The following is a 24,136-nucleotide window of genomic DNA, read 5'->3' on the forward strand; positions in this document are numbered from 1 at the left end:
CGTGTGTGTGTGTGTGTGTGTGTGTCTGTCTGTGTGTGTGTGTGTGTAGAGCGATTCAGACTAAACTACTGGACCGATCTTTATGAAATTTGACATGAGAGTTCCTGGGTATGAAATCCCCGAACGTTTTTTTTATTTTTTTTATAAATGTCTTTGATGACGTCATATCCGGCTTTTCGTGAAAGTTGAGGCGGCACTGTCACGCCCTCATTTTTCAACCAAATTGGTTGAAATTTTGGTCAAATAATCTTCGACGAAGCCCGGACTTCGGTATTGCATTTCAGCTTGGTGGCTTAAAAATTAATTAATGACTTTGGTCATTAAAAATCTGAAAATTGTAAAAAAAAATAACAATTTATAAAACGATCCAAATTTACGTTTATCTTATTCTCCATCATTTGCTGATTCCAAAAACATATAAATATGTTATATTCGGATTAAAAACAAGCTCTGAAAATTAAATATATAAAAATTATTATCAAAATTAAATTGTCGAAATCAATTTAAAAACACTTTCACCTTATTCCTTGTCGGTTCCTGATTCCAAAAACATATAGATATGATATGTTTGGATTAAAAACACGCTCAGAAAGTTAAAACAAAGAGAGGTACAGAAAAGCGTGCTATCCTTCTTAGCGCAACTACTACCCCGCTCTTCTTGTCAATTTCACTGCCTTTGCCATGAGCGGTGGACTAACGATGCTACGAGTATACGGTCTTGCTGAAAAATGGCATTGCGTTCAGTTTCATTCTGTGAGTTCGACAGCTACTTGACTAAATATTGTATTTTCGCCTTACGCGACTTGTTATATTTAGTCAAGTTTTGACTAAATATTTTAACATCGAGGGGGAATCGAAACGAGGGTCGTGGTGTATGTGCGTGTGTCTGTGTGTCTGTGTGTGTGTGTGTAGAGCGATTCAGACTAAACTACTGGACCGATCTTTATGAAATTTGACATGAGAGTTCCTGGGTATGAAATCCCCGAACGTTTTTTTCATTTTTTTGATAAATGTCTTTGATGACGTCATATCCGGCTTTTCGTGAAAGTTGAGGCGGCACTGTCACGCCCTCATTTTTCAACCAAATTGGTTGAAATTTTGGTCAAGTAATCTTCGACGAAGCCCGGGGTTCGGTATTGCATTTCAGCTTGGTGGCTTAAAAATTAATTAATGACTTTGGTCATTAAAAATCTGAAAATTGTAAAAAAAAATAAAAATTTATAAAACGATCCAAATTTACGTTTATCTTATTCTCCATCATTTGCTGATTCCAAAAACATATAAATATGTTATATTCGGATTAAAAACAAGCTCTGAAAATTAAATATATAAAAATTATTATCAAAATTAAATTGTCCAAACCAATTTAAAAACACTTTCATCTTATTCCTTGTCGGTTCCTGATTCCAAAAACATATAGATATGATATGTTTGGATTAAAAACACGCTCAGAAAGTTAAAACAAAGAGAGGTACAGAAAAGCGTGCTATCCTTCTTAGCGCAACTACTACCCCGCTCTTCTTGTCAATTTCACTGCCTTTGCCATGAGCTGTGGACTGACGATGGGGTCGATGCTACGAGTATACGGTCTTGCTGAAAAATTACATTGCGTTCACTTTCATTCTGTGAGTTCCACAGCTACTTGACTAAATATTGTATTTTCGCCTTACGCGACTTGTTATATTTAGTCAAGTTTTGACTAAATATTTTAACATCGAGGGGGAATCGAAACGAGGGTCGTGGTGTATGTGCGTGCGTGTGTGTGTGTGTGTGTGTGTGTGTGTCTGTGTGTCTGTGTGTCTCTGTGTGTGTGTAAAGCGATTCAGACTAAACTACTGGACCGATCTTTATGAAATTTGACATGAGAGTTCCTGGGTATGAAATCCCCGAACATTTTTTTCATTTTTTGGATAAATGTCTTTGATGACGTCATATCCGGCTTTTCGTGAAAGTTGAGGCGGCACTGTCACGCCCTCATTTTTCAACCAAATTGGTTGAAATTTTGGTCAAGTAATCTTCGACGAAGCCCGGACTTCGGTATTGCATTTCAGCTTGGTGGCTTAAAAATTAATTAATGACTTTGGTCATTAAAAATCTGAAATTATAAAAAAAAAAAAAAATTTATAAAACGATCCAAATTTACGTTTATCTTATTCTCCATCATTTGCTGATTCCAAAAACATATAAATATGTTATATTCGGATTAAAAACAAGCTCTGAAAATTAAATATATAAAAATTATTATCAAATTTTTTTTTTCGAAATCAATTTAAAAACACTTTCATCTTATTCCTTGTTGGTTCCTGATTCCAAAAACATATAGATATGATATGTTTGGATTAAAAACACGCTCAGAAAGTTAAAACGAAGAGAGGTACAGAAAAGCGTGCTATCCTTCTCAGCGCAACGAATACCCCGCTCTTCTTGTCAATTCCACGGGCACTGCCTTTGCCACGGGCGGTGGAGTGACGATGCTACGAGTATACGGTCTTGCTGCGTTGCGTTGCGTTCAGTTTCATTCTGTGAGTTCGACAGCTACTTGACTAAATATTGTATTTTCGCCTTACGCGACTTGTTTATATTTAGTCAAGTTTTGACTAAATATTTTAACATCGAGGGGGAATCGAAACGAGGGTCGTGGTGTATGTGCGTGTGTGCGTGCGTGTGTGCGTGTGTGTGTGTGTGTGTGTGTGTGTGTAGAGCGATTCAGACTAAACTACTGGACCGATCTTTATGAAATTTGACATGAGAGTTCCTGGGTATGAAATCCCCGAATGTTGTTTTCATTTTTTTTATAAATGTCTTTGATGACGTCATATCCGGCTTTTCGTGAAAGTTGAGGCGGCACTGTCACGCCCTCATTTTTCAACCAAATTGGTTGAAATTTTGGTCAAGTAATCTTCGACGAAGCCCGGACTTCGGTATTGCATTTCAGCTTGGTGGCTTAAAAATTAATTAATGACTTTGGTCATTAAAAATCTGAAAATTGTAAAAAAAAATAAAAATTTATAAAACGATCCAAATTTACGTTTATCGTATTCGCCATCATTTGCTGATTCCAAAAACATATAAATATGTTATATTCGGATTAAAAACAAGCTCTGAAAATTAAATATATAAAAATTATTATCAAATTTTTTTTTTCGAAATCAATTTAAAAACACTTTCATCTTATTCCTTGTCGGTTCCTGATTCCAAAAATATATAGATATGATATGTTTGGATTAAAAACACGCTCAGAAAGTTAAAACGAAGAGAGGTACAGAAAAGCGTGCTATCCTTCTCAGCGCAACGAATACCCCGCTCTTCTTGTCAATTCCACGGGCACTGCCTTTGCCACGGGCGGTGGAGTGACGATGCTACGAGTATACGGTCTTGCTGCGTTGCGTTGCGTTCAGTTTCATTCTGTGAGTTCGACAGCTACTTGACTAAATATTGTATTTTCGCCTTACGCGACTTGTTCATTCTGTCTCTGTCTGTCTGTCTGTCAGTTTGTCTGTCTGTCAGTTTGTCTGTCTGTCAGTCAAGTTTGTCTGTCTGTGTCTGTCTGTCTGTCTGTCTGTCTCTGTCTCTCTCTCTGTTTCTCTCTCTCACTCTTCCTGTCAAACAATGACGCGCGCGGCGCACACTGACACACACACACGAACACACGCACACACACGTTTCTGTTATCAGATTTTGACAATTTCTTGCTGTTAAAATAATTCAGCGGTGTACCATCACCGCCTGATGCGCAAAGACAACTTATATACTTTAACTGCCGAGTCTGTAGAACTCCACATTGCTTGACCAACAATAACCCACAGAACTGTACATCCCACTCGACCGTGATCTAACAAACAAACAAAAAAAACAAACAAACAAACGCAATGAAAGAAAACGGAAAAGTTTCGACACCAAAAAAACGGACTTCTGTGTTGTCCTCTCTCGGTTACACTACTACTACTACTACTACTACTACTACTACTACTACTACTACTACTACTACTACTACTACTACTACTATTATACCGATTATTAGAGAAGTTCAGAACGAGACAGAGCATCAGGCTTATTATAAATAACCAACCAACAACTAACAAACGAACAAGCAAACTTCTTACCTGGATTATGAACAATAATTGAAGAGTTTTAACACGAGCGAAGCTGGCTTCTCCGTGTTTGGTCCTCTGTCACACTATCACTGCTAGTACTACTACCGATGATTAGATAAGTTCAGAACCAGACAGAACACCTCGCAGCATACGACTAAAGAGTTGACAGGAATGAAAGAAGTAGCTTTTGAGGGAATAAAAGATCCGCCACAGGTAAGAAGGGGCAGCCAACCATGAAAACAACAGGTAGAACGGAAAGACGAATGACGGTTTGTTTGGGGAACGACTGGTGCAGGGCTGAGACGAACACACCAGGATCCACAGTGTTGAAATATTGATACGGATGCACCTCCACCCTTTAACAGACAGAGGGGGCGGGGTGTGGGGGTATTGGGGAGGGGTGGGGGGGAGGGGGCATACACGTTAACTAACGCCAACTCATACTCATGCAAAAACAATGCCTACGACATTTAGCTGCTATTGTTCTAAACTAGGTTCACTGTGCCATAATTGCTGTGGACAGTTGCGTTGAGAAAAGATAATAACGAGCTAGCTGTCCACTTCAATGTGAATACCTGTGAATACTTCATATATCAGTTCTGTTCGGGTTTCCTCCGTGATGGGAAGTGTCTACTGGAAAACTAGCACTAGTTATTTATATAGTTTCACATGTACATCCAGCTGAGATAAAGGAGACTGATTAGGTCACCACCACCATGCGCCGCCATGAACACCACCACCACCAACACCACCACCGCCAACAACAACAGCAACAACAACAAATTAAACAACAACAGCAACAACTGACAACAACAACAGACTTTGCTCGTCGTATTCACGTTGTATTGTTGCTGGGACAACAACAACAACAACAACAACAACAACAACAACAACAACAACAACTGACTTTGCTCTCGTCATAGTCATAGGCATTGGAACAGTTTTTTTTTTTTTTTAAAGTTTTACAGACAGAACCAGAAATAACCTTTATACTTGTATTGTCGCAGGCTGCCACACTGACGAGAGAGTGGAACATGTGTTGGCAACGAGGCTATAGAACAATAATTCATAATGTACTTATAATTAACAACGGACAAATTCATTAGAGTACGCAGATGAATACGTAATTAAGTGCGGATGCGACGGTAAGGATGTGTGTGGTTCTGGATCGAGTTGCCGTGTGTGCAGATGTGTGAATGTTATGTGTTAGTACGGGTAGCCTATGTTTCGAGAGTATAAGCTTTATTTGATGTCATATCTGTGTGTACGACCCAAAAGAAAAACATTATGTTTGTTATTCACTCAGATAATAAAGTTGTATTGAATTGAATTCGGAACGGAATTGAATGGAATAGAATTCAGAATGGAATTGAAATTAAATGAATTGAGTTGAGTCAGTTGAATTGAATAGAATCACAGGTATGGTATCTACTTGTATGATGGTCTGCTTGTGATAGAATACAATAGAAGAAGAAATCGAGGTGTCTCCGGCGCCTGTGTCCCCGCATTCTTGCATCGTAACAGCCCTACAAAGAATGAGTAAACTGAACTTTGAGGTCCGCACACTCCACAGTTGGATGGAGTCGGTTTAGGCTGCGATACTGGGGATAGAAGGGAGGGTTGGAAGAACGCGACGGCTCGTCACAGTCTACAGACACGTACACGGGACAACAATTCACGATGACACTATAAACCTCATTGCTGAAAATGTAGGGCCGGCTAGAGGTGTGCGGCGTAATGTGCCTGCAATGATATTTGAAACTTGCTCATGTATTCAGTAACCAGATCACGGCCGATCAGTCATTGACTCCAGGTAGGGATGGGCTGTGTATCACTTGATTTATTATCATGATGCTTTATCTTTTATAATATGATGGGGTGTTTTTACTTCGTATGTTTTGATGGTGTTGCATGGTTGTTGTCATAATCATGTGGTTGGGCAGATGAACCACACTTTTCCCAGTATCCATTGTTTGATTGTATGGACTCGTGACAACAAAATATCTTATCCAGAGAGGGTGAATACAGCGAATAAAATTGTTTTAAGCGCTCTATAGCGTCGTTAGTTTTTCCGAACATGAGGTGGTCCATATATAAGGCAGTGGTCCATATTAGGCAACCTTCCCCTAGTTCCTTTAATTATTTTCAAGTAGACTCAGTACTGGCGAATTTAGTACAGAATCAGTCCAGTTAGTAATAAACACTGACTGGGTTTTCCTTTTTTATCACCCGGAAAGGTCTAACCAAACGGCACTTCTTTTAAAAAATCCATACGTACCACACTAGGGTATCCTTAGCGGATTATGACTTTATTCAGTTATTCTGCAGAAAAACAGAAATGCTGGAGAAAAACTGTTTGTTTCTGCAGCATTTCTGCATAATGTCATCCGGTTTGCGAGAGCAACGTTTTTTTCTGGAGTAAAACAGTTTTACTGCAGTAAAATTGAAATCAAGAATGCTGCAGTAAAACGGTACGTGATGTTGTTTTACTGGAGAAAAACTGTTTACACTTTTTCTTCAGCATTTTGGCATTATTCAGTTATTCTGCAGAAAAACAGAAATGCTGGAGAAAAACTGTCTTTTCTGCAGCATTTCTGCATAATGTCATCTTTTGCCGAAGCAACGGGTTTTTCTGGAGCAAAACATTTTACTGCAGTAAAATTGAAATCAAGAATGCTGCAGTAAAACGGTGCTGTTGTTTTACTGCAGAAAACCTGTTTACACTTTTTCTGCAGCATTTTTTACTGGCTCATTATAATGTTGGAGCACGCGAGCCCCCCTCTGTCGAGAGATGGACTCATCCAGAATTACCAATAGTTGTGCGTGACACGAATGTATTTTGTCTGTCTATTGGTACACTGCGGAACAAACTGTTATACTATCCCAGGGGGCGACGAATACAAACGCTACTGTACAAGGTCGTTCGTTTTCCCCAGACTGAAAAGTCTGTCACAGACTATTCTGAAGAAAAAGTTAATCGCAATAATGCTGCAGAAAACCAAGTAAACATTATGCTTCACTGCAGTAAATAACGTTGCTTCGGCGAAAGATGACATTATGCAGAAATGCTGCAGAAAAGACAGTTTTTCTCCAGCATTTCGGTTTTTCTCTAGAATAACTGAATAATGTCATAATCCGCCAAGAGCCAGTACAAAATGCTGCAGAAAAAATGTAAACAGGTTTTCTGCAGTAAAACAACAGCACCGTTTTACTGCAGCATTCTTGATTTCAATTTTACTGCAGTAAAATGTTTTGCTGCAGAAAAAAACGCTGCTTTGGCGAAAGATGACATTATATGCAGAAATGCTGCAGAAAAGAACGGGTTTTCTCCAGCATTTGTCTTTTCTGCAGAATAACTGAATAAAGTCATAATCCGCTAAGGATACTAGGGCCCTCCGCCAATAGGTTGAGTACAAGTAGGATTTTACTGAGTCAGTAGTTCCATGCACATGTTTACCCAGCAGTAGGGTAGTCTTTTGAGACGGTATTGAAAACTTTACAGATCAAGGCAGATAACGCTGGAAACGAGGCGCTCTTCTTCGCTGGAAAGCGCGCTCTTCGAAGTAACGAAACGGCAACATGCTGATCGCTTGTGTTTGTAAGTTATTATTTTGTCTTGTAATAGCGTAACAGAAAAAGTTGGGTAGGCAGGTGTTTGCAATTTTGTTGTTGACAGCTTCGATGAGGGCCTCGATGCAGATCTATGCAGACAAAAGTGTCACTTGTACTTCGTGTCACTTGAACTTTCCAATACTACTACTGTACTAGTAATACTACTACTAAGTACTAATACTATGTATTTACAACTCATGAATCGGTATGGATAAAAGTAATTGAAATGGTTTTATCTCGTTCTTTGTTCAAACAGTAATATGTAAGTTTTTATGTCGTTTAACACACTGACACAGGCACATAATTAAGCGCGCACACTGAGCCCATGGCTGGTTTAAAAAGTTGGCCACTAGTTTAAAATGATTTGAAACTATTTTCAGTGCAATTTATTCGCTCCTATATGGACAGTAATTGACGTGACGTGTATTATGTGAATTGCATGCAGCTGCTCACACACAAAAACACACACTCAGTTTGGCACAGCGCAGTTACCTCTTGGAATGTGCATGTTGGTTGTTTCTTTTGTCTTTCACTGTTTCACTGAGTTTGTATTATTGTAAACTTGCAAATTTACTCTTGAAAAGTTATATATATATATATATATATACTATGCATATTCTGTCAATAGAAACTATGGCCCTGCCACCAGAATACATTGTGTGCCAATCTGGCGAGAAAGAAAGTGCAACTGATTGAATCATTGATAAGAAACAAGCATCAAGCCAACATCCACAACGGTACTACAGGAGAGTTTGGAGTTGGAGAGACCATTTCTTTTTCCTCTGAACATGGATGAGAACCCATCAGAGAAAGTGAGCAAACTCCTCAGCAGCATTAGAACTGCGGCCAACCTGATCCAATCGGCTGCCTTTGCGGACTTCAGGAAATCGGGTCTGCCATGGAAAGGGGGCAGCGTGGCCGATGCACTGAGCTGGACTTGCTGGTGTCACGAGGTTTGTTAACCAGTAATTAAACTCCATCTAGTGTCAACTGTTTTGATAAATTCTAATAAGAATTCCGATACAGTTGAACCTGTCCTTGTGACCACAGTCCTGACCACAACGACCATTCCGAAGGATCCCAGACGAGTTTTTCTTCTATATGATTTATGTTTCAACAGCGGCCACCTGTCCATTACACCAACTTGTGGTCGGTCCCTTGGGTGGATGTCATAGACAGGTTCCCGTGTATTATTAAATTCTGTCAGACCTTTTCTGTTCACTCAGTTGTACTTTGTTTTTACAATTTGGTTTTTGACTCACATGCGAAGCAAAAGTGAGTCTATGTACTCACCCGAGTCGTCCGTCCGTCCGTCCGTCCGTCCGGACGTCCGTACGTCCGTCCGTCCGGAAAACTTTAACGTTGGATATTTCTTGGACACTATTCAGTCTATCAGTACCAAATTTGGCAAGACGGTGTATGATGACAAGGCCCCAAAAAACATACATAGCATCTTGACCTTGCTTCAAGGTCAAGGTCGCAGAGGCCATAAATGTTGCCTAAAAAACAGCTATTTTTCATATTTTTCCCATTTTCTCTGAAGTTTTTGAGATTCAATACCTCACCTATATATGATATATAGGGCAAAGTAAGCCCCATCTATTGATACCAGTTTGGTTTACCTTGCTTCAAGGTCAAGGTCACAGGAGCTCTTCAAAGTTGGATTGTATACATATTTTGAAGTGACCTTGACCCTGAACTATGGAAGATAACTGTTTCAAACTTAAAAATTATGTGGGGCACATGTTATGCTTTCATCATGAGACACATTCGGTCACATATGATCAAGGTCAAGGTCACTTTGACCCTTATGAAATGTGACCAAAATAAGGTAGTGAACCACTAAAAGTGACCATATCTCATGGTAGAAAGAGCCAATAAGCACCATTGTACTTCCTATGTCTTGAATTAACAGCTTTGTGTTGCATGACCTTGGATGACCTTGACCTTGGGTCAAGGTCACATGTATTTTGGTAGGAAAAATGTGTAAAGCATGTGAGTCGTATGGGCTTTGCCCTTCTTGTTCTCTGTTCAACTTCATGAGGTTAATTAGAAACAAGTCGCGTAAGGCGAAATTACTACATTTAGTCAAAGAAACTACAATGTTTGATTTAGTCAAGCTGTGGAACTGACAGAATGAAACTGAACGCACTGCATTTGTTCACAATGACCGTAGTCCGCCGCGCCAGTGAAAGTGACGAGCCTGATTAGCGCGCGGGAACGGTTGCGCTGTGCTGCATAGCACGCTTTACTGTACCTCTCTTCGTTTTAACTTTCTGAGCGTGTTTTTAATCCAAACATATCATATCTATATGTTTTTGGAATCAGGAACCGACAAGGAATAAGATGAAATTGTTTTTAAAACGATTTCGGAAATTTAAATTTAATCATAATTTTTATATTTTTAATTTTCAGAGCTTGTTTTTAATCCGAATATAACATATTTATATGTTTTTGGAATCAGAACATGATGAAGAATAAAATAAAAGTATATTTGGATCGTTTTATAAAACAATTTTAATTACACTTTTCAGATTTTTAATGACCAAAGTCATTAATTAATTTTTAAGCCTCCATGCTGAAATGCAATACCGAAGTCCGGCCTTCGTCGAAGATTGCTTGGCCAAAATTTCAATCAAATTGATTGAAAAATGAAGGTGTGACAGCGCCGCCTCAACTTTTACAAAAAAATGGTCTGGGGATATCATACCCAGGAACTCTCATGTAAAATTTCATAAAGATCGGTCAAGTAGTTTACTCTGAATCACTCTACACACACACACACACATACACCACGACCCTCGTCTCGATTCCTCCTCAATGTTAAAACATTTAGTCAAAACTTGACTAAATGTAAAAACACACAGTAAACACCAAGTTCCAAAGACTTTCGGGCCACGCCCTTCAGTGAAATGAATGTAAGCAAACAATGACGTAAAATTCTTGATTAAAAAAGAAGAAAAATTCGTGAGGGGCAGATCCATAAATCAGTAGGTAGCATGCTGACTTTGTAACCAGTTGGTTGCTATCGGCGCAGGTTCGAATCCCAGGGAATGTGTTTTTGTCTTAATTTCTAAAGTTGACTTAAAGTTACAACTTACTGTGAGGATTTATACCACCGTTAGGTGCAAATGCAGTCAGAAAGACCAATATGCAATATAATAATATCGAGCTTCCAGTGAAAATGAAAGTCTTGGGACTTGGAAGCATACAGATGAATATATATTCTCACACCCTGACAAATGGCGTCAAGCTACACATGTGGCATGTAAAATAAATGTGTGGCACTCAAAACTCTTTCCGTAACATGGAGGAAGAAGAAGCTTTGCACAAGTGTAAACCTGTTGATGCTGTGCAGATGTACAGTTGTTTGTGAAGAATTAAAATCGACAAAACTTTATAAATTTAACAGCTATGCTTTGGCCATATTATATTATGCAAGCTTTCGAGAGTTTCTCTCTCAGGTACAAGGGTTTTCACTTCACAATTACCTGTTGTTTCTACCTGTGCAGCTTGCAGGTAGGGTTTCAAGACTGCATGACCACAGACTCAGAGATGAACTGGAGGTCAAGATGCAAGAGATTGGGAGTCAGCTTTGTCCCCCTTTCCCTGTCGTGTTCAACTTGTGCTTCCTGCAACATGCCATGGATCTTTTTGTGGAGGTCTGTATTGTGTGTATAGCTCTGCAATAACTTTACAACACATGTTATTTACTTCTCTTTTTTTTACGGGCGCATTGGCCGAGTTGATAAGACATCGGCCTCCTATGCGGAAGGTCGCGGGTTCGATTCCCGCCCGCGCCTGGGGGGTTACGGGTGGAGATTTTTTCGATCTCCCATGTCAATAATATGCTGACCTGCTAGGGCCTTATCCCCCTTCGAGGGTATACACCCAAGCACAAGACCAAGTGCGAACGGAAATGATCCTGTAATCCATGTCAGAGTTCGGTGGGTTATAGAAACACGAACATACCCAGCATGCTTCCCCCGAAAGCGGCGTATTGCTGCCTGAATGGCGGGGTAAAAACAGTCATCCATGTAAAAATCCACTTGTGGGTGTTTCACCCCATGAACGAAGAAGAAGAAAATTTACATTTTTGGCTCACCTGAGTAATCAGAGTGATAGTAATGAGCAGTGTTCATCTGTATGGAAGGATGGACTGGTACAAGACTGCGCCAGTGATTTTCAAGGATTTATATATATTCTTCAACAAATTTGCCAAATTCATTAATAAAACTATTAAAAGTATGGGCAATTTTCTCTGATTTTGACAGGCTTGGTGTATCTGTTCCCCCACTGTGCAGTTCTGTTCAGCTAGCATGACAGCAAAGTTTTTGTGTGTCTTCTTTGCAGGCCCTGGTTCTGAACCCCACAGTGCATTCCTCAGTGCTGGGACAAGTACATGAAGTGATGGAAGCAGACTACAGCAGTTTCCTCACAACAAACTTTGTGAGTGATAACTTGTGCAAAGTTGTACCTTGGAAGTGACAAGTGTTCTAAAAGGAGTTCAATTTGCAGACCTTATGAATGGAAAGTTTGAGAAAATAAGATTTTGAAACGGAGAAAATCGTCAGTCGAATATTGTGAAAAAGGGGTTTGGAGTCACAGTGCTAGTGAGTATTTTGACATGGGCTGCCCAGTTATTCAGAATGTTGATATGAATCACCATTTTTGTTTCAATCTGAATGCAGGCATGTACATCAATTATTCTTTGAATGTACAGTATGTGTAAAATTCTGTTTTGAAATCTCTTGTGCGATATCTATACTTTTTAGCGCAAGCCTGAGTCAGCCCTGCACTACAGAAGAGTGGAACAGAACGCAATGAAGCATGTGCAGTCCTGGAAAGCGATGAATGGTAGCGAGGAATTCAAACGACTTGACATTCCCAGGCATGAAGTCTCTCAGGCTATCTTTGTGAGGGAACTTGTTGAACAACTGACTTTATGGTTGGAGGCATCCAACAACTCTGTGTGGTTAGTATAACTGAACGTATGTTTCACAAATAATTCTAACAGGCATGGTACACTGAGCCCAAAAAGTTAAGGATATTTTTTCAGTGGTATACCCCAGATGTTAAACAGCAATTTTTGGGTCCGAAATATACGTGTATTTGAAGATCAGTCTTTCTTCTGCTTAAAAATGTGTTTCTTGAATCTGAGCAATATTTGGGTGTGACCACGCCTACCCTAAAAAATGGCGTTTTTTGACGGCATGATTCACCTTCAACCGTCGAAACGGTGACTTAAACTGAATAATATTTTGCATTTTTGACTCACATGCGAAGCAAAAGTGAGTCTATGTACTCACCCGAGTCGTCCGTCCGTCCGGGCCGGCCGGCCGGCCGTCCGGAAAACTTTAACGTTGAATATTTCTTGGACACTATTCAGTCTATCAGTACCAAATTTGGCAAGATGGTGTATGATGACAAGGCCCCAAAAAACATACATAGCATCTTGACCTTGCTTCAAGGTCAAGGTCGCAGGGGCCATAAATGTTGTCTAAAAAACAGCTATTTTTCCCATTTTCTCTGAAGTTTTTGAGATTGAATACCTCACCTATATATGATATACAGGGCAAAGTAAGCCCCATCTTTTGATACCAGTTTGGTTTACCTTGCGTCAAGGTCACAGGAGCTCTTCAAAGTTGGATTGTATACATATTTTGAAGTGACCTTGACCCTGAACTATGGAAGATAACTGTTTCAAACTTAAAAATTATGTGGGGCACATGTTATGCTTTCATCATGAGACACATTTGGTCCCATATGATCAAGGTCAAGGTCACTTTGACCCTTATGAAATGTGACCAAAATAAGGTAGTGAACCACTAAAAGTGACCATATCTCATGGTAGAAAGAGCCAATAAGCACCATTGTACTTCCTATGTCTTGAATTAACAGCTTTGTGTTGCATGACCTTGGATGACCTTGACCTTGGGTCAAGGTCACATGTATTTTGGTAGGAAAAATGTGTAAAGCAGAAGGTCAAGCATGTGAGTCGTATGGGCTTTGCCCTTCTTGTTTACACCAAAAGGTTTATTTGGTGTCTTACCTAACAAGTCATACAAATTTCGTTCAAATCCGCCGCGCAGTTAGGCTGATTCAACGTGTAAAGGAAAGCGACAACAATCCTGAAAAACAGAAAAAAATCCAGGGTTTTTATGGTGTTTTTGCTGGGTAGCCGCAGTTGATATGCAATAAATCTAAAACTACAAATAGCAGCCTCTCCAAATTTCACAGAGCGATGACAAAAACCCTCATCTGGATATGTTCCAGTACTTAGGTCAAACAGAACCCAAGAATTGACGTAACGGTTTTCCGTTAAAAATTTGGAAACGTTTGTAACGTCTAAGAAACAAATGTAACATGCACACAACTTTGTATACTTTGCAAAGAATGGTGCCATTACATGTGTGCCAAGTTTCAAAAACATTCTTTCACGGGCTCAAAAGGTATGTTCGTTTGAAAAGAGGTGAAAAATACTGCCCCTGGTGTCTTTCGCGCAACTTTTTTTTAAGGACTTTTTCTATAATTTTGATTCTCATTCTCCGATAGGATGCGTATAGCCTTTCACGGATGATGCGAATCACTTGCTCGGTAGAAGTTGCAGAACAGAACTTTTCGCGTGTTTTGAACACAGCTGTGCTTTATAAAAAAGAATACAAAGAATCAAATAACAGAAGAATGCAGACATGACATCATATCATTCCAAAAATATGACGTCAGATGGAGGCAACACTGGGTTTTTCTCATCGTCGTCTTGCTGGCGGCGAGACACAATCTGGCATTTGCTGTAACGAATCAGACAGTTTGAATGCTACGAAATGGAGCTGTGGAGATGGACATCGCCAGGTTTTTAAGAGTTTGAAAGAGCATTGTCTCGATAGTGGAAAGTGTGTGTCCTGATCACTCAGCCACCTTGATATGAGTTTTGCAGACGTCATCGTCTAAAAATAGAAGTACACAGAATTGCGTGCATGTCACATTTGTTTCTAGGACGTTATGAACGTTTGCAAATTTTTAACAGAAAACCGTTACAACGTCCATTCTCGGGTTCTGTTTGCTCCAAGTCCAAGTACTAGCGCGAATCCAGATGAGGGTCTTTGTCATCGTTCTGTGTAATTTGGAGAGGCTGCTATTGGTAGTTTTATATGTATTGCATATCAACTGCAGCTACCCAGCAAAAGCACCACAAAAACCCTGGATTTTTTGCTGTTTTTCGGGATAGTGGTCGCTTTTCTTTACATGCTAGATTAGCCTGACTGCGCGACGGATTTGAATGAACTTTGTATGACTTGTTAGGTAAGACACCAAATAAACATTTTGGTGTAAAAAATGCAAAATATCGTTCAGTTTAAGTCGCCGTTTTGACTGTTGATGGTGAATCATGCCATCAAAAAACGCCATTTTTGACTCACATGCGAAGCAAAAGTGAGTCTATGTACTCACCCGAGTCGTCCGTCCGTCCGTCCGTCCGTCCGTCCGGAAAACTTTAACGTTGGATATTTCTTGGACACTATTCAGTCTATCAGTACCAAATTTGGCAAGATGGTGTATGATGACAAGGCCCCAAAAAACATACATAGCATCTTGACCTTGCTTCAAGGTCAAGGTCGCAGGGGCCATAAATGTTGTCTAAAAAACAGCTATTTTTCCCATTTTTCCCATTTTCTCTGAAGTTTTTGAGATTCAATACCTCACCTATATATGATATATAGGGCAAAGTAAGCCCCATCTTTTGATACCAGTTTGGTTTACCTTGCTTCAAGGTCAAGGTCACAGGAGCTCTTCAAAGTTGGATTGTATACATATTTTGAAGTGACCTTGACCCTGAACTATGGAAGATAACTGTTTCAAACTTAAAAATTATGTGGGGCACATGTTATGCTTTCATCATGAGACACATTTGGTCACATATGATCAAGGTCAAGGTCACTTTGACCCTTATGAAATGTGACCAAAATAAGGTAGTGAACCACTAAAAGTGACCATATCTCATGGTAGAAAGAGCCAATAAGCACCATTGTACTTCCTATGTCTTGAATTAACAGCTTTGTGTTGCATGACCTTGGATGACCTTGACCTTGGGTCAAGGTCACATGTATTTTGGTAGGAAAAATGTGTAAAGCATGTGAGTCGTATGGGCTTTGCCCTTCTTGTTGAGGATAGGCATGGTCACGAACATGTGACGTCATGCCCAAATATTGCTCAGATTCCTGAAAGGCATTTTTGAGCAGAAGAAAGACAGATCTTAAAATACACGTATATTTCTGACCCAAAAACTGCTGTTTAACATCTGGGGTATACCACTGAAAAAATATCCTTAACTTTTTGGGCTCAGTGTACTTCTCAAGCATTGCTTGGACATCAGTGAAAGTAAAATCGAAAAACAAAAACAGAGCTTTGATTATGCATACCGTACTTTCTGGGTCATAAGGCGCGACTTTTTTCCTCGAGTTCGACCCCTGCGTCTTGTATAACGAAGCGCCTAATCCGTGTATGAAATACGAAAAAAATCAAAGAGACCGCTTGAGTACCAGTCAAACAACTTGTGATAATGCATGTTTCAGCTACTAGGTACTGCCCTGCCTTTGATCTGGCCGCACACACAGATTTCCACTCTGTTAAACTCGGTCACTGACCCCGGTGCAGGAAGTGTTTCCTCTCTCAGATATGACAGGGGAACCACCTCTCATGGCAAAAACTGGGTCATTGACCCCTGGGAAGAAGGTCTGTCTATAAACAAGGCCACCCAGCTATCACAATGCCTTTGATCTGGCCGCACACACAGAGCACACATATTTTCACTCAGTTAAAGTCGGTCACTGACCGGTCACTGACCCCGGTGCAGGAAGTGTTTCCTCTCTCAGATATGACAGGGGAACCACCTCTCATGGCAAAAACTGGGTCATTTTGGTGCGCCCTATCGGCCTCCTGCGTCCAATGGGTGACTGAATTACAATTTTTTTTAAAAGAAGGGGGTGCGTCTTGTATAACGAAGCGCCTTGTCACCCGGAAAGTACGGTAATTGCTTCAGCAGTAAGCCAGAAAGTAGTGTTCCAAAATGCAAACATTTTCAGGGAACACCTTTTCAACTTAATACCATGGCTGTTTTTATGTAAATAGTAAAAGTTCACCAGATTTTGTATATATACCTGTCAACCCTACCATGAACTTTTGATGTGAGAAACCAACCCTTTCTTTGATTGTTAATCAGACAAAAACAGTGACTTCCAAAGTAACAGTTATGGTAGTTTGGTACACATTTGTTTCTGGTATTCCTGACCATTACGTTATTTTGTTACAATGTATTTGATGTTTAAATAGTAATAGTATGGTTTTATTCATAGTTAATATGTAAAGCGCGGAGAGCATAGTTTACTGTTGTTCGTGCTATATCAGCTGTTATTATTATTATTATGAACACTCATTATGTGATCATGATAATCCAGTCCATGGTAACCGCCTCTCTGTAACAACCGGTTGCTCTTTTGGTTTCAGTCGCTCAGTATAGTTGTCTCTTTCACGTTCATTTTATGGACGAAAAGTTAACGTGTAGCAGTTGAGTTATTAAACAGAGGAAGAAAAAGGAACTAACAATGGAGTGCAGAAAGTCAGCTTTATTTTGCCAACAAATTTGTATTGACATTATGTTTCAGGTTTCAGTACAGATTGAGTCATGCTCTGGATCTTCTCAGCAGTTACTCTGAAGGATGGGTATGTCTTCTGTTATGTTCTCTTTGTTTTTTAATCATCACCCATACACCACCCCCTGGTGCACACATAAATTGATAAACACATACTCAGGTACGTGTGCATGTCATGGACCAATTTCAGCTCACTACCTGTACACACTGATAACCCTTCCAATGTGCTATCTCATACAAGGCTGTCAATTGGGGGCTTACAATGTATGTTGGTAGTGCTACCTGTTTATCATATACGTCAGATGCAAAAATGTAATCAATTATGAACACTTTCAGTTATAGCATCATCCCCAGTCTCAGAATGTTTCTGAGGCAAATTAATGTCAGAACACAAAATGTTATATTAGTATGTTTAAAGTTCTGAGTGGTATAGCCTCGCGGAAGTGACAAATATAACACACCAAACGAGTGAAAAAAGCAAGGTATTTTCGTTTATTGTTTATGGACCGTCGGTGAAATCTTATTGAAACTGTGTTTTCAGGTCATAGTGGTGTCCAGCCTGGTAACCAACCTGGGAAGGTTTGAACAGTGCATGCGGCCGGTGGTGCGGAGACTGCTGGACCTCGTGGTCTCCTGGATGATGCAACAGTTCAGAGCCCGGGGCACTGCATGGTATGATTGGGCGCTCACAGATGTGCAGGTTTCTAACAGTAGCATACTTACGCGTCAACCATTGTCTCCCATTGAAAATGTGATTTGGTTACCAAAAATGAAAGGTGCATAAGGGGGGAGGGGGTAGTTGGAGATGATTGCTATACACGTACAAGCTCATTCTTGGAGGAAAACAACAAGTGCACCTGGCCTGGTTGCAGCCCATGAATTAAGAAGGAAAGGAAGGCCATTTGTCTGTAGCGTATGGTTATATGCTGAGTTTTATATGACGCTTTTGATTTTTGTTTTGTTTACGTACTTGCATTCATGAGTCCTTTTTAGTGTATTTTTGCCTGTTCAGCAAACTGTGGAAGGTAGACCCCTGGATCATGGCCCGAGCGGCGGAGTTTCACCCCAGCTTTCGGGAATGGTACCTGGCTACTCTGGAAGAGATAGGGGACAGACTGAACGCAGACCAGACTTTGTGGGACACAGCACCTTCTTCAACATCATCCACCTATTACACCAGGAATACATGGTGAGTGTAGAGGGGGGAGGGGGGGGGGGGGAGGGCGGAGCAGGGATATGCAGGCAGAAAGGAAACCCAGGTGCCAGAGGGGACTGCACTATATTCAGCATTTTTTTTAAGCAGGAACACATGGTTTTAGTGCATACAGTAAAACCTGTTTTAAATCTCTCTGTTTGAAGACCTCATCTCTTTCAAGGCTTTGCTGTTTGAAGTTTTCTTTTCATTAAATTGTACATTAACTTCCATTTTTAAACTCTCTCTTGTAAGGTCTGCTTTGCTGAATTTGGTGTTGTGTGTGGGTTCTCAAAACAGAGTGAGGAATCTGTCGTGGGGTGGGGGGGGGGGGTCCATCATATTCATAGCAATTACCGGCCCCCGTAGCGTAGTGGTTAGCGCATCGGGCTGCGGGCCGGGAGGTCGTGGGTTTGAATCCCATCAGGGTCATGTGTGTTTTTCGGGCTACGGTCGGCTCCTACCCAGAGTGGAAGTGCTATGGTTCCTATGGGAAGGCTGGGATCACACAGCTGAGTGTCATTCACTTAACGAATGCGACTTTGAGGGTGCTCAGGTTCTGTATACCTGACCAACACCACAGGTGCGGCAGTTCTCGGGCCTGGTTGACGCCAGGATATATTATGACAGTAAGCGTAGAGTGCTGCCCTGTCACGGAGCTCTCATGGTGACCTTGGTCTCAGTGTTCCTGTTCGATCCTTCCCTGAATAGTAGTTCTGCTGTCAGTCTTCAACGTGTGACGTTCTGGGGGGTCGACGGAGGGACGTGGTGGCGGTCTGCTCTCAGAAGGGGACGCTCACTCAGTCTGGCTCCGCGACTTAAAGTCAACGTCGTTAGCTCGGGACAGACCCACTACTGAACACCTTCAAAGTGACTCAGCAGAAGTGCAGTGTCATCTTACGAGGGTAGCCTACCGCAGCGACCCGACATCCCCCCCTGGAGCGTCTGTAAAATCGACAAGTCTGGCAGCGGAACGAAATTCAGAGGTGGTTGGAGCAGCGAGGGCAGGGACGGGGCGGTGTGAGAGCACAACGGGACAAAGAAACAGGTGTAAGGACGGGGAAAAAAAATATATATATTCATAGCAATTTGCTGGGCTTAGTGCTTACAAATACTTAAACCATTGATTTTTCTATTCTTCTTCAGCCTAACAGTGAGATTCACGGACCATGCAGATTTCAAACAGCTGCAGACTCGCTACTCCAACCTTCTGCGGATGGACGACGATGTGAAGGGCAGGGTGCTGACCGTGCTGGAGTCCAAGTGTCGCGCTAACTACTTTTCCTGGATCACGCTCAACCACCAGCTGCTGGAGGAGTTTGGGAGTGACCAGGGCACTACCTGTAGGAGTGCTTGATGGAGGAGTTTGGGAGTGACCAGTGCACTACCTGTAGGAGTGCTTGATGGAGGAGTTTGGGATTGACCAGTGCACTACCTGTAGGAGTGCTTGATGGAGGAGTTTGGGATTGACCAGTGCACACTACCTGGAGGAGTTTGGGAGTGACCAATGCGCATGCACTACCTGTAGGAGTGCTTGATGGAGGAGTTTGGGAGTGACCAGGGCACTACCTGTAGGAGTGCTTGATGGAGGAGTTGTTTTGAGTTGCTTGGCATATTTGTCACCATATTCTTCAGAGCCTTTGTATACCCTGCAATCATACTCATAGTTTACATGATATGATGGTGGTATCGTTTTTCATTAATTTGTGGTGTGTGTATGTGTGAAGTGATTCAGAGAAAAACGATACCACCATACGGGGGGTTGTTTTACTTTGTTAGTCTCACCTACAGTGACTTTGTTGTTTAGATTTTATTGATACTGTATGATCTTTTGTCATATTTTTCCCCAATATATTTTTTTTCCTTGTCTCAGTTGGCTGTTTATTATCATTTTGTTCTGATTTCGTTGTGATTGACAAGTCGAGAACAGATGGTGTGAAGCTTTAAAATGACAGATACAGTGGCACCCCCCTTTCAAAGCCCCCCAGTTTAAGACTTCCTCCCTTTTAAGACCTTGCTTGTTCTGATGTTCTGTTCATAACCTCTGTGAATTTATCTCCATTTTAAGACTCCCTCCTTTTTAAGACCTGCTTTACCCAGATGTTTAAAGGTCTTAAAAGGGGGGTTCCACTGTACCTTCCTGTGTAAACCCTCTCCACTTGGACACATACTCAACCAGTCAGTGGCCTTTATACTTTTAGATTTTCTGTGGGGAGTAGCAATCTTTGGCTGAATTAATTTCGTAATTGACACCACTAATGTCACTCACAGATTGAATCTGCAAAATTGACCTGGCAAAATATTCCTTCTCTGCACAGTAAGCAAGCAAGTGCTTGTAAGTTGGTATGTGTACAAGTGGAAGCATGCAATGTAAAAACCTGGACAGATCTGTAGTGATTTACATGATCAGTTACACAGGGAGGACGGTATTTTTGAAGATGCTTCAGTTCAAACCATCATCGGGTAAAGATTGTTTTTTTTTCTGTACATTTTGGGCATGACAATGACAAATGACAATTTGAGCGTTTTTGAAATTCCAGGACGTTGGTGCTGAAGCACAGAAATGTTCAGAAAATCTTTTTTTAAGCGTTTACCTTAGAATTACTCAGAGATGAAAGCCATTGAATATTGTGGTAATGGACTTTCTTTATTTGGTGTTTAACGTCGTTTTCAACCACAAAGGTTATATCGCGACGGGGAAAGGGGGGAGATGGGATAGAGCCACTTGTCAATTGTTTCTTGTTCACAAAAGCACTAATCAAAAATTTGCTCCAGGGGCTTGCAACGTAGTACAATTTTTTACCTTACTGGGAGAATGCAAGTTTCCAGTACAAAGGACTTAACATTTCTTACATACTGCTTGACTAAAATCTTCACAAAAATTGACTATATTCTATACAAGAAACACTTAACAAGGGTAAAAGGAGAAACAGAATCTGTTAGTCGCCTCTTACGACATGCTGGGGAGCATCGGGTAAATTCTTCCCCCTAACCCGCGGGGGGTGGTAATGGACTAAGTTGGATCAGCTTGCATCCGCACATAGAGTTTACTAGGCTAATGAAGAACAACTTAGACTAACAGAAATGCAAACTAGGAAGTTAATGTGATTTTTTGGTGGGGTGTCACCGTGTGTGAAATTAATGTATTTTACTTCCTGGTGTTAATCTTTTACATGAATTGAACATTTGAAAATGAACTTTAAGTGAAGAATCCGGGTACTGTTTATGCTTTTCTTGGTGTAATCGTGTGCTTTTATTTATTTTTTTAAATTTTTTTATGTATAGATCTGAACAAACAATTGGCATTGTGAGCAGCTCAGTTTTCTACCTTTGTGCTGACATAATATTTATTTTCTAGTACATGTACTTGATACTCGCTCATTTGTGACCAAAGATAGAATTGGTTTTACGTATGGTTTATGTTTTGACATGTTCAGATTTTGAACATTCCTGCCCTGAAATAGGTTTGTGTTACCTTTTTTTTTTATTTAATTGCTGATACTATTTTGATTTTTATGTCTTGAGAATACCACAAATTGTCTTCAGAAGGATAACTTTTGCTTGAAAAAGTTGTTGACTTACCCAAGCGTGTTCAGACAAAATGTATTTGTTTCTAGGACTGTATAGACTCAGATTTTCTGAGTGGTATTGGTTTCTTTTCTGATCGAAGGTCAGTTTTTTTTTATTTTGTTTTTGTTTTGTTCGTTTTACTGCTCTCACTCTTTTGACAGTTATAAACAGTTGTTACTGTCCTGTGCAAAACTGTTTTTAAACCAAAGTTTCCTGTATTTTTACGTGATTTTTATGACTCATTTTTGCTTATGTGAGTTTTGCTCAAGAGTTTATGTGATGTTATTCACTATTCTGACATGTGACATTCTTTTGTGCATTTTAAAGTGATTGTAAACAAGTTTTACATTTTTAACTGTTTTACTTTCTGATTTAAACTCCATTAATTATTTTCTTTGTGTGTACATATATTCAGCTCAGCTGTGTTGCGTTTTTGTCTCAATGAATGTGAACAAAATTATTTGTGGAATATTATTTGCTTCTCTAGTCAAACAGATACCGGCTTTACGGGCAATTCTGGAATTGCTTCTTTTTGCTCACAGGTACCATCCTACTCATGCAAGAGATCATGTACAGGCGTGTGTGGTTTTTTTTACATGTAATAAGAGCGTCCTTTTACGTAAGAGTTAGACACAAACCAAACAAAATCATCAGTCTGTCTGCTTTTTGTGCTCATCAGGGATGGTCAAATCTCAAAATGTAAACCCGCCAGCTGGGCGAGTAACTTCAAGAAAGTAAGTCACTTGCCTGCCAGAAATGTCGCTGGCCTGGTTATACATATCATAGTTGCTGCATCAGCAATTTTAATTTAAAGCTTTGAAACAAGATCGTACAACCTGTATTGTTGCATTTGACCAGAATTGATACTAGCTAGCCGGGCGAGTTGCCAGGCGTTTTCTACTACTAGCCCGGCGGATTTTTTACTCGCCCCTGGCGATCGGGATTAAATTTGGCCATCCCTGCTTAATGGCAATTTAATGCTGAATTAATACAATTTTGTAAGTACATGTAACACCAATGTCAATCAGCACAATTATCATCATTCAGCAAAAAAGTCCAACTGCACAAGCAGCCGGCTGACGATTTTCTGTTAATGTGTCAAAGTGGATGCATGTGTAAAAAGTTTGCCTCAATAAAAGCAAGAGTATTCACTTGTTCACAACCCATACTCACACGACAAGAGTTATTTTCTGAGTTTGTCTATTGACAGGGCCTTTTGAAGATGTGATGAATATTATTCAGTACATGATCATGCTCGCCATGTATTACTGGTACAACAGCACTAACAATAGAAAAGTGGATTCAACACCCCAGTGTCCAGCTGAATTGCCAATGAAAAATACTGGGAAGATCTGAGATGGTCTACACAATCACTTTCATGAGAAGGAGTGTATATCTGTAAGTCATGGGTGGGATTCTTCCGGTATATGCCGGAAATCCGGATTCAATTATGGTCTTTTTTGTGTGTCTTTTTTTGGTTCGGTTCAGGATTCATGACACTTTTCAGTCCCAACCATGCTGTAAGTGTTAAATGTGGCTAGTAGTAGTACATTGTATTTACTGAAAACTGTCAAAATACCTTCAAGTGCCTACAAACCGTATTTGTTCAACTGGTGAGGACGCATATATATTGAAAATATGAAACCCACATTCTGTCTTCAGCTTTTAATAAGAAACGATCAATCCACTGTAACCTGTATCCTCAGTGTTTATATCCATGGTTGTGAATTCACTGGAACAGAAAATATGTGCCGAATGTTCACATCTATGAAAACCCGTACGTACATAAGCTAAAATTCCTTAAAACTTAATGGAAAAAAAGTGCCATTATTCCAGTTCAAACCTTTTTCTTAATGCAGTTTTGTTTGTGTTTGAATATAATAAACCAGTGCTTTTTTTAATAAAAATTGTTTTTTTTAAAGAATGTTTTCTGTGGAGTGTGTTTTGAGAGTATGCATGCGCTTCAAGTACCTGGATATAATGCATTATCTGTGATTTGGATCAACAGAGCATGTAGCTAT

The 24,136-nt window shown here is 40.3% G+C and overlaps 2 protein-coding genes across 2 annotated transcripts in view; one reads left to right on the top strand and one right to left on the bottom strand.

Annotated features, from left to right (window-relative positions):
- LOC138968910 (uncharacterized) overlaps positions 1–4,354 on the bottom strand; it is an 18,828-nt gene extending 14,474 nt beyond the window's left edge. The window contains exon 1 of the mRNA XM_070341584.1: positions 4,104–4,354. The gene's annotated coding sequence lies outside the window, so the exon portion shown is untranslated. The remainder of the gene's footprint in view (positions 1–4,103) is intronic.
- Positions 4,355–5,702: 1,348 nt separating this feature from the next.
- LOC138968911 (uncharacterized) lies at positions 5,703–24,056 on the top strand. The gene is made up of 10 exons (XM_070341586.1): positions 5,703–5,907; positions 7,597–7,692; positions 8,335–8,659; positions 11,219–11,368; positions 12,060–12,155; positions 12,482–12,681; positions 17,366–17,423; positions 17,895–18,025; positions 18,366–18,542; positions 19,692–24,056. The coding sequence occupies exons 3-10, from the start codon at positions 8,495–8,497 to the stop codon at positions 19,900–19,902; spliced, it is 1,188 nt and encodes a 395-aa protein (XP_070197687.1). The 5' UTR covers positions 5,703–5,907; positions 7,597–7,692; positions 8,335–8,494; the 3' UTR covers positions 19,903–24,056.
- The last annotated feature ends 80 nt before the right edge of the window (positions 24,057–24,136 follow it).

This window comes from Littorina saxatilis, linkage group LG6, assembly GCF_037325665.1.
Source record: "Littorina saxatilis isolate snail1 linkage group LG6, US_GU_Lsax_2.0, whole genome shotgun sequence".
Taxonomy (NCBI): Eukaryota; Metazoa; Mollusca; class Gastropoda; order Littorinimorpha; family Littorinidae; genus Littorina; species Littorina saxatilis.